Source organism: Ylistrum balloti, unplaced genomic scaffold (assembly GCF_031769215.1).
Source record: "Ylistrum balloti isolate Yb309-2 unplaced genomic scaffold, AGI_CSIRO_Ybal_v1 Utg372280, whole genome shotgun sequence".
Classification (NCBI taxonomy): domain Eukaryota; kingdom Metazoa; phylum Mollusca; class Bivalvia; order Pectinida; family Pectinidae; genus Ylistrum; species Ylistrum balloti.
The window spans coordinates 47,491-59,567 of NW_026783060.1; the positions used below are offsets into that span (position 1 = coordinate 47,491).

A 12,077-nucleotide genomic window follows, 5' to 3' on the forward strand; every position below is an offset into this window, starting at 1 on the left:
ACACCATCACACACACACACACACACACCCACACACACACACACACACACATCATATTCATGATGTATCATATCAGGCAATATTGCACGCACCAAACAAAACAATCCAAACAATTTTACAATGATTTAGAAGTCAACATTACACAAATGATACAGAAATTACACAATACAATCAATACTCTCATCATACAATACAATTATACATTGTTGTGATATACAGTATGCATTAAATCAAATATATTATTCTTTCACACAGCAAGATTGGATGGTTTTGACGACTCCGCATTAAAAGAATAAAGAAATACCAACATGTCAACATTATCATAATCTAAACGTAAATTACAAAAAACAAAAAACAAAAAAAAACCTTATGCAAAATTTGAACGAAAGAAAGATCTACACGCAGACTCCTGTTATAGTACAAGGAGGCTAAGTATTGGTGTTCCGGAAGAGTAAATGTCTTCTGCTTTATCGATGACACCCGCCATGTAAATCTTGGCCAATCCAAATAAGTCATGTCACGTTTTCCAATGAGAACATGGTATACAACAACAGAACCAACAGGCAAACTAACGAGCATCTAACACGTCCAGTTTCATATCTCAACCAACCTGTATCTTTTCGTAACCTCGGTTGTCAACTTCTTGCACGAAAATCGAATCAACTGCGAAATGTTAACACGATAGGTTGGAGACGCAGGGAAGTTTCTATCCCAAAATGGAAAATTCACATCATGGCATCTACGATTCCACGTGCGTATTTCAAATACCCAGTATTTCACATATAAAGCTCGATTTTTGATCAAAGCATATGATGGAAGTGTGTTTGTAAAGGTTCAGTAAACATGTATCTCGAGCACCAGATAAATGCATTAAAGTCCATCGGATAAGTGTCCAGTTTACACGACGCCATCTTGATGTGTCCCCTCCGAACCGCGAACTCGACAGAGACTACTTCACAGGGATGGTTGACGTGAACTCAAAAATGGCTATAGATGAGTGTCATTAGAGTGTGCATTTTAGAAATATCGTTTTCGAAATATGATCTGCTGTTGAATGCAGCCAAGCACTTTTACACAGTCGTGATTTTATAATGATTTGGTAGAAACACTCTATATTTGTATTACAAGTTTAGAAAACGCTGTTTATGAATTCTCGTTGGAACGTTTAATTGGTAGGAGTTGGAGTTTATTTTGTCGAATCAGCAATTCAAAGGCGAAACTTAGAGTTTGGCGATGTTCTTTTATTCTTGAATGCATTAAATGCTGACGGTGAAACTCACGGGCGAGAATGTTGACGGAAGGGAGAGTTGACTCACATATGAAAGTAGTCTGATAGTAATTGTTAACCAAAGAGACAACAATAGTTTCAGTTTCTTAATTGTACACCTGAGATCACCTGAACAAAAGCGGGTATGTAGATTACTTAATGAAGATCCAACAGAATCCCCGTTCAAGATATATCTTTCGGGGTACATCTTGGATCACTAAGAAATCAATTTGAATCTATTTTCCCCAACAACGTTCTCCACTAATGGATAAGGTATCCAGGGATGGCCGACGTACGAGGATAGAATGAGGAATAGCCTATTTTCTTTTCAAGATTGTCAGATGATACACCATGCGAATATTTAGATCTATCTTATTTATGAACGCGTCAAAACTGCAGTGATATTTTGACAAGACTACCAGAAATCAGATTGTCCGTACCATCACACACTCAGAATACTAACATGGAACGGACTTGGCGCACATTATTAGAATAAATCCAAACTGAAAGTTTATCCTCTTTAGGATAAAAACGACTTTCACAATCATTAACACCAACTAATATAATAACTACTCTACTAGCGTTTTTGTCGCGGGATGATACCTCGATTGTCACCACTCTATTCTTTGCTGAGAGTCAATAAAATGCCACTGGAGAATATCCCAATTACTAGGAATACTTTCACGGTGGCCATGTCCAAAATTAACCCCCAAAAGTCTCATGGATCTGATAACATCCACCCACTACCACGTGTAATTGCAAAAACAGACAACAAAATAAAAGGAATCCTTGCCATCATCTTCTCTAAATCACTTCAGGAAGGGAGACTAGCTAATTCATGCAACAAGGCAAATGCTTGTTCTGTCTTCAAAAAGGGCCAAATGAATGGTTCTAGAGATTATCGGCCTCTTGGTTTAACTAACATTTGTGCCTCGTAAGATCATTCAACCATGTGAACGACACGGATTTCGAATATGTCGCTGTTGTACCATTCAATGTCTGGAGTTCCTTGAACACTGGGTTACTGTCGTAATACATATGTTATCTACTAAGACTTTAGTAAAGCCATCGCCAAAGTTCGTCAGACTTCTGTTATATACACAGTACGGAAGTAACGGTAAACTACTTAGTTCAAAACATCTTGACCTAGTATTGAACTGGAGGTCATTCTAAATGGTCACAGTTCGAATAGCTTGCCAGTAATATGTAGTGTCCCAAAAGGAAGCGTCTTATAACCAATGGATTTCCTCATCTATGTGAACAACATAGCTGAAGCTATAACCTGCTTATAAAACTCTTTGTAGACGACACTTAAATACTGTATACTCGCGGGCAGCCATCTTTGCTAAAAGCAAACAAAACAACGCAGAAAAGACAACATTGTTAACTGGACCGGAAATCAGTGGATGAAGATGAACATCTGAAGGGTAAGCATAGGAAAGTTTCATTTAGAGTTATAACAACTTAGTAACCAGATTGAAGAAATTGGAAAAAGAAGCAAATCTGGTGTTGTGATTGGTGACAAACTAAATTTATCAGTAAAGTGAATTCTGCGGCATCAGACAAATAAGATACTGGGAGTAATATTCAAGACTTTCACTTGCGTAGATGCAGATTTCTTCGAAACTCTCTACAAAATTTTGGTGGGACCTCTTCTTGAGTATGCGACCGCTGTTTGGTCTCCATTCCAACAGAAGGATAAGACCATGATAGAAAATATACAAAGAAATGCCACAGAAATGGTATCATTTGTCGGAGCTACGTCCATTGGGGACACATACGCATGAGTATCGACGTTCTGATCTGATATAGAGATTACATGGTCAGTGTCTTAAGATATAGGCTATATTTTGGCGAAGATGAAGAAAGACAAAAGCTACAAGGGGGAAATGTCAACAAGCTGTAAAAAAAAAAAAAAAAAACATAAAAAAACAGTTTCGGCATTAGAACTATGTTTTCAAATAGTTTTATAAACCTCTAGAACGGATGACGTGATAAGATTTAAACAAGCGTTGGAAGAATCGCAAGGACAAGTTCTCATTATTGTCAGCTGAATGGTGTAGGGATAGTTTACTAAAATATCTCAGCCTCGAAATTTAAAGCATCCGTTAATAAAGGTTTGAAATAGCCATCAAGAGACTAATAATCAATGGACCTCCAACCATTACATTGTCGTATTATAAACTGTGTGTTTTTTTAACACTCAGAAATTTTAAAGTTAGCTTTTGTATGGTTTCCATGCGAAGTAGAACATATCATGTTCTGATTTTCCATTTCCATTTGAATCCGTGTCCTACATACCGAAAGCCAACTGTGTGGATTTTTGTAAGAGCTTGGGTTATGAATTAGCTGTTTTAGAATTGCTGTGCCACTTGTCTATTCACCTAAAATTAGACAAAAACAGAACTTTCTAGTCGGCGTATTTAGTGGGATGCCTCATTACATGCCATCAAGACTTTCAATGAAATCGATTTTTTATCGAACCTTCATAATTTTGCAGTCGATATCAATACGTGAAAAAGGCAAGTATTCAAACAAAAAGTGAATTCTTATTAATTTGATACTGAATGTCATCGGAAATCTAGCTTCCCCAAAAATTCAAATGTTATATATATAATATGAAGATAACGCTGTATACTTATGCATGTCAAATGTTGCAGTATTCATTGAAATAATTTGATGTCAATAATTTTGCTACGACGAAAGTAGATGTCAATGGAGGGGACAATATCTTGAATTTCTATGGAAATGTCCCCTCTGTTGAACACCACTTTCAATTTTGAACCAGAATTACGATATTTAATGTATGAAGAAGATACGAAATGTACTCAAATGCTTAATATTTTTATACACCTTTCAGTATAATATATGTAACGTTGGAACACTTGTAATAAAGCAAATAATCGTTACACCCTACCTACTCGACATCATCTTGGGATTAATATCCCTAAATGAAGCCTGTTGGTACATTTCACAAGCAATATACCGCTTGACTAGAGAGAACTTCTCTTAAGCTCAATCTGCTAAGTGTTAGAATGGTAAACCGGAAGTCATGACTTCGAACCATAGCGGAGACATTCGAGTAAATAATGACCTCTGTTACACATAGGTGATGATGTTCACGATTTCTTTTATAAGATATCCATTGTAGAAAATTTTGCAATAATTCACGGTGATGATAAAACTCGGCGCCATAATATCGTTACTGTCGTACAATGTGCTTCGTCAAAGCCTTATTAAATTGTTCTTTGCGGTCTAAGTACACGGCAGTGATATTTTTCATACAAATCAGTAAAACTGATATGTTTCCTACTAATTTTATAGCTGTATTAGAAATAAAACAGGCAGTGACTTGTACACTTTATGATAACTACGTGTGTGTTGATTTCACGCTTTATGATAACTACGTGTGTGTTGATTTCACGCTTTATGACTTTTGCATGATTTTTCGCGATTTAACTTCACTCACAACGTATAAAATTACAGGAAACTAATTGAATTCGAAATCAAGTGGGACAGACATTAAATATCTCCAGCGATGTGTTGTTTTAATTCAATTCTAGGATTACACGGAATGATAACCAGAACGGAAGTTTTTGACAAAAACGTGAGTTATTGAAGAGAGCAAAGTAAAATTGTTTGAAGGTAATTATTGAAACAGATATGGATACTTTTTGTTTTTACAAATTTAGTTTGCTTCTTTTCAACTTATTTTACGTAACATCAGGATTGTATCCAGACTGGAACATGGATATTTTTTCCGGATTTCGTCAGTGGTGCCTTGCGAGGTATTTGTCATGTAAAAGTCCTAACAATATCCTTTGTCGCTGTGACAGCTTATGTTTATATTACGACGATTGCTGTTTTGATGCAAACGAAATATTGAAAAAAAGAGACGAGGTTGAGAAGTCTCGAATTCCTTTCCTCGCGGAGACCACTTGTGAACCCATATTTTCTAAGAACATTTCAAACCCATTAGGTGCTTTCATGGTGTCATCTTGTCCAGCATCATGGGAAGGAGACAATGTTGTAAAGTATCAATGTGAAATTAACACCGACGTAGACCTCCACGGCCTGATACCAGTGTTTGATATCAGTACCAATGTAACGTTCAAGAATCGACATTGTGCGTTATGTCACGATAAACACAATTGGATTCCATGGTTGTTGAATGTAACTTGCTTCAACAATCTCAATTATTATGACTTTGAACTTTCAACATCACCAAAAGATGCAGTTATGCAAAGATTGAATAGCAGAGCCTGCGATTACCAATTTGAACCATCAAAACATATCGTTATTCGGTATTGTCACCGTGGATTATGGTATCTGTTGTGGAACGTTTTGAAAACAGTGAACAACACATCTTGTGAAAATCGCGTCTTAAGTCCTTTTTGGTTTAAATTCCCGGCGGAAAACAAAATCTTCAGGAATTTACAATGCTTGATGAACGACAGCCTCTTCTCTCCATTCTCCCTAAAGCAAGATTCATTTATATGTTTTGATTTAGACATATCGGGGAGAGCAACAAACAGAAACTCAATCAGTAGTCTAATAGATGTTTCATCTTTGTTCTATTCATCTGCAAGAAAGATGCAATGTGATGAAAATGAAATACTTCTCTCTAATGAGGTAAGAGCTCTCTATTCTTAATACAAACGTAAAACTTCATTTTCAATATGAAATTGATATTTTAAGGAGATGACATTAACTTTTTAAAACTAATAATCTAGTTTACAAGGTTATAACAATATAAATTACATTCACTGTCCTTCAAAAACTGTCATGTACAAGTATCAAATGTTATTATCCATAGCTTCTGTCGGATCGGGTTCTTTATGGTAAGTTAACGAAAGTCATGATTGTAGTTGTAACGGTCTGTAGGAAACGAAACTTACATATTTTTTTCTGTATTAGATTGGCTGTCAAACCCTGTTCTGTCCTACTGACATGGAACCATCAGGTGGTAGATGCAACGCCCTTGAATACAACACGAAAGGAATCGCATTGGATCTTTTATTTGAATCTAACTTCGTTGTCAGGCCTGATGAAATGTTCAATGAATTTATTGGAAACATTTTTGCATTGTTAAAAAATGTCATCAATAGTACATATACTTCACATTCCGACTTTATCTTTTTAGCGCGCGAAACGACATTCATAAAAGGATATCACGTGACATCTTTGAAACCTTGTTCCGTCTTTCACGTTCATCATTTTCTTCGGGAAATCAACATAAGTAAGGTTTCTGGTGACTTTAAAAAGGCTGTGGTAATCAATTTGATCAAAAACTATCGACAAAATTTATCCAATAGTGCTTTTATACAACATATAGATGCCGTCTCGGAATGTTTTTGTGAATGCAATATCTCATTCAGAAATCCGTTGTATGTCGTTGATGATTTTCCACAGATTGCTTCTCCACCATGCCCGGCAGTTAAGGTACATCCGCAAGATAATAACTCGGAATATAATCATTCAGATTTCAAATTTCTTGATAAAAGAACATATCAACATTACTTTTACTTAAATGAAACGATAATCAAATCTGAAGATGTTTTCTTCAAGGCTGGAAATCATTTTCTTTGTATAGATACTTTTTTATCAAAGTATCAAAATGACAATTATACCGATGAAAGCATTGTATATTATAGATATATTGTCAATACGATATGTACATGTTTATCAATTATATCACTGGTCTACTCACTAGTCCAGTATTGCAGTATTCCTTTTCTTCGACAGGGAAAGTTGGAGCTGTTGTTTGTTTTAATGTTCTACTTGTTGTTTTCACAAAGCATTTTCTTAATAATTTCTCAGATCAAAGTTGCGAGGGCATTGTGTGAATGGATCGGCGTTTTGCATCATTTTGCTTGGGTTGGTACATTTATTTTTATGTTTATTTGTTCTTTCCGTTTTAACTTAGAAATCAGAAGTCTTAAAGCTATAAATAGATCGGAAAGAATTTGGGAAACTTCAAAATATTGTTGTGTTGGTTTCATATTAAACATTTCTATTGTTTTAGGCACAAAACTATTAAATGTACTTTTATCACCAACGAAAACATGGTATGGGGGAAAGATTTGTTTCATTTCACATACCTATGTTTTATTTCTGTCTTTCATAATCCCAATTTCGATTTTTCTGTGCGGTAATATTATATTGTTTATTTTGATTATTCATTATATAAAAATTACATCAATATCTAGCAGCACTGACGCTAACAAAAACTTCATATTTTTGTTAATCAAGATTTCCTCGATGATGGGGTTAAGCTGGATAGTCAGTATCTTTGCTATGTTTGTTCGGTCAGAAACTCTGTTGATATTGTTTGAAAACATTTCAAGTTTACAAGGAATGTTTGTTTCTCTTAGTTTTTCGTGTAATAATCGTGTTTATAAATTTTACCGCTACTTTTTTTCCAAAACAAAATAAATATTTCTCGAGGTATAAAAAGGCAAGCGAAACAAAGGCGGGTTCTATGTAAACACAAGTAAATAATAAGTAACAAAAATGCCTAGAATCATAAAGAATGTAAATTGAATCAGTTTTCTTATATTTATGCTTAATATCATATCAGTTCAACAATGATGAATAGCCTGGCTAAACCAACAAGGTACAGGAGCATGCATATACGTGCTCAACAGGTAAGAACGATTTCGTTACTTTCGCAGGTCATGAAATAAGAAAATGAAACAAAAATAAGTGTCATGACTATAATGTAAATTGGTAACCGGATGCATTTTCAACAATTACAACATTAACTACAGGAATGAAGTAATTGACACAATAAAACAAAGACAGAAAACGGGAAGGGGACAAGGATTGGTATGCAGTGGAAGCCGGGAATGTTATATCAATACACTATATTTAATGAGTATGTGGAACACGAATCGATATGATATCTTGTAAGCGTACTTATCTTGGCGCACTCCAGTTTAGCGGAGACCGAATTTACACAGATAGGCAAATTAAAGCATCGCAATACTTGCTGCAGAAGGCAAAATACAGAAACTGGATGAGCGCAAGTAAAATTCAGCGGAAGGTGTTGAGCTCGAAAACCACTAAAATAAGATTACCGCCAGAATATGTACGTTTACTGTAACTATGATTGTCGATGAAATAATCAACAAAGCTGTAAATAGACTCTTGAAGTATTTCAAAAATATATAATCAAACTTACGTATCATATAGTATCTCTGAAAGAATGTACCGCTATGACTAATAAAAACATTATTATTAAAACAAACGTTGCAGTTCAAATGCTAGCCATCATAATTCCAACTTAAGTTCCATAAAATATTTTCTCGCCTCGTCCCTGGCGCTTTTTGCACTTTTAAGAAAACAATTGACTTAAACAATTCATCATAGCCATGTAGTGTTTTCTTGATGGGTTAGAGAATCATCACTAAAGAGATTCTTAGATACTTGATGCTGCAAACGAAGAATATGAACATGTCTAAGTGTATTGTATATCTGTTACATTTTCAATGGCACCGCATCAAGAAGTCGGGGACGGTATCTATTGTGTAGAATACAAACGTTCATTTAGGGAGCTTCATGACATCAAGAGTCTTGATAGATTTGAACCAGACAGGATCCTTGGAAGTAGTATGAAGGTGGGCATGGTTTACAATTCGATTTAAAAGTTAAAACATGTAAAGGAAGAGAATTGTTTACATGGTAGAAATGCATTAGGTATGATACATGATGGGGCAGAAAGTTTGGTATTGTAACTATTAACATCAGTAACTGAATTAAGTAAGAGATTAAACAGATACTTTGGTAAAACATATTTGATGGAATTGTAACATTTTATTATGATGTCTACAGTCTATTTATTTATTTGTTCTATCCAACCCCTTTGTATAGTTTATCTAAGCTTGTAAGTTTATTGGTACCTTGTACAATCCTAGCAGCTTCCAAATTGACATTCTCTAGTTTGAAAATATTTTCTTTTGCTATCTATTCTACAAGTGGTCGTATAAACGAAAAGTATATGGTTTGTAATATTAACCTGTCGATTTTCAGTCTTCAAGTTTACATATCTAACCTAGACATTGTTTCCTGAATAATGAATTAAACCAGCTACAATTGTTCGAAAAAAGAACTGTTGAGTGTATATGTAAAAGGACCTCTAATATTTTTATTGCACATATGTAAAATCGGATGGAATTAGCTGTTTTTCTTTCTAAGAGTCATGCTTCCGTGTTTTAGGATTGAAATTGGTTAACCAGGATTTGGATTATTCCGTATTTTTGTAGATGTGACATCATAATATTATTTGCTTCAGTTATCATGTACTATGTAATGTCATCAGCATGACAATACCATTAATATAGATTAAAAAGGTCTTACTGAACGCGAGGAACTCCAGTCTTAATTTCAGTCCAATCAGAATGAATATTATTGATTATAATTCCTTGTTTCTTGTTCGTAATGTAACTTTCCCAATATTATAGGAGCGATCATGATTTACGATAATCTGTGCAACAGTCCGTAAAGCCAACCCCTATCGATTGCTTTGCTGATGTCACAAAATATTACTTATTTCTTTGCTAGAACCTAATGCCAGAATGAAATCCTCGGAAATAATTAGTGATTTATTGATGGAGGAATCACCTGGTGTAAAACCTGATGGATTATTTGTTATTACTTTCAAATCAGAGAGAAAATTACGTTTATAAAGGCACTTTTCGAACACTTTATACGTCAACGTGAACTTGGTCGATAGTTTTTCACATTATTATAGCTCTTTTATATAGTGGTAACACATTTGCTTCCTTCCACGAAAATGGAAATATTCCGTATAGTAAGGAATTGTTATGAAAAATATGTAATGGCTCAGCTAATGATGTTGTGGTTCCTTGAGCACTATGGGACTAAGACTATCTGGTCCTAAAGCTTTATCAGTTTTCAAATCAGTACATGATACATTTATATTACCCAAACACATACGATTAGGGGTTTCCACAGTGGATTGACAGGGAAAATATCAATTAACATATAGGTTGATTAACACCAGTTTCGGAATATCCATTATCATGAAAAGTGGTAGGAATTTCTCCACATTTCCCAGACTTATCTATGAAGAAGTTTACAGTTTTGTATTAAAATAAATCAACCAGAACTCCCGTTTAATTCTTTATTTTTTCAAACATGATTGATTCTTTTGAAAATATGTAATTGAAATCAAACTGTATGGTCTAGAAAAGGATATTTCTATTTTATGTTCTCGGTATGTATATTATAATAATTAAATTTAAAACTGAAACAATTTTGATGCTTACAGTTTTTCGTGATGAAATTGAAATGTACAGGAATGCCGATAGAAAAAAATGTTATCACGGAAATACATAATTTTGTCATGTTACTGAGCAACGAGATCGGACGGAGGTTAATTATTTTTAAACATAAAAAAAAGTTCATTGATGTTTATATACTTGCTCATATTGATGACTATTGTGTGGTTAGATAATATTTAATACATATTAACATCTCGTTGTTGTTTATTAGAATAAACACTAGAGAATACTCATCGGAAATGTAAATATAGCTTGTAAAGTTATCGCTTGAAATTGTAACATAACAAGCTGTCGTCAATTTTATGTTTACGGGTGATTTAATTAAATGTTTACTGAAAGTTGTAATAAAGCAAGTTGTTGTAAGTTTTCTTATCTTTACGTTTGATATAATGTTCGCTTGAAATTGTAACATAACAAGCTGTCGTCAATTTTATGTTTACGGGTGATTTAATTAAATGTTTACTGAAAGTTGTAATAAAGCAAGTTGTTGTAAGTTTTCTTATCTTTACGTTTGATATAATGTTCGCTTGAAGTTGTAACATAACAAGCTGTCGTAAATTTTATGTTTACGGGTGATTTAATTAAATGTTTACTGAAAGTTGTAATAAAGCAAGTTGTTGTAAGTTTTCTTATCTTTACGTTTGATATAATGTTCGCTTGAAATTGTAACATAACAAGCTGTCGTAAATTTTATGTTTACGGGTGATTTAATTAAATGTTTACTGAAAGTTGTAATAAAGCAAGTTGTTGTAAGTTTTCTTATCTTTACGTTTGATATAATGTTCGCTTGAAGTTGTAACATAACAAGCTGTCGTAAATTTTATGTTTACGGGTGATTTAATTAAATGTTTACTGAAAGTTGTAATAAAGCAAGTTGTTGTAAGTTTTCTTATCTTTACGTTTGATATAATGTTCGCTTGAAATTGTAACATAACAAGCTGTCGTAAATTTTATGTTTACGGGTGATTTAATTAAATGTTTACTGAAAGTTGTAATAAAGCAAGTTGTTGTAAGTTTTCTTATCTTTACGTTTGATATAATGTTCGCTTGAAATTGTAACATAACAAGCTGTCGTAAATTTTATGTTTACGGGTGATTTAATTAAATGTTTACTGAAAGTTGTAATAAAGCAAGTTGTTGTAAGTTTTCTTATCTTTACGTTTGATATAATGTTCGCTTGAAGTTGTAACATAACAAGCTGTCGTAAATTTTATGTTTACGGGTGATTTAATTAAATGTTTACTGAAAGTTGTAATAAAGCAAGTTGTTGTAAGTTTTCTTATCTTTACGTTTGATATAATGTTCGCTTGAAATTGTAACATAACAAGCTGTCGTAAATTTTATGTTTACGGGTGATTTAATTAAATGTTTACTGAAAGTTGTAATAAAGCAAGTTGTTGTAAGTTTTCTTATCTTTACGTTTGATATAATGTTCGCTTGAAATTGTAACATAACAAGTTGTAGTCAATTTTATGATAATTACATGTGATTTGTAGTGAATTTGA

At 33.7% G+C, this 12,077-nt stretch overlaps 1 protein-coding gene across 1 annotated transcript; it reads left to right on the forward strand.

Annotated features, from left to right (window-relative positions):
• Window positions 1-7,039: 7,039 nt before the first annotated feature.
• Window positions 7,040-7,702, forward strand: LOC132564440 (uncharacterized). Its single transcript, XM_060229094.1, has 2 exons — window positions 7,040-7,148; window positions 7,581-7,702. Exons 1-2 carry the CDS (start codon window positions 7,040-7,042, stop codon window positions 7,700-7,702), a joined length of 231 nt encoding a protein of 76 aa, XP_060085077.1.
• The last annotated feature ends 4,375 nt before the right edge of the window (window positions 7,703-12,077 follow it).

Excerpts from the sequence above, each read along its gene's own strand:
- LOC132564440 (XM_060229094.1), top strand. The coding sequence starts at position 7,040 with ATGTTCTACTTGTTGTTTTCACAAAGCATTTTCTTAATAATTTCTCAG. Across the intron at positions 7,149-7,580 it reads GCATCATTTTGCTTGGGTTG|AAACTCTGTTGATATTGTTT; the intron begins GTACATTTATTT and ends TTGTTCGGTCAG.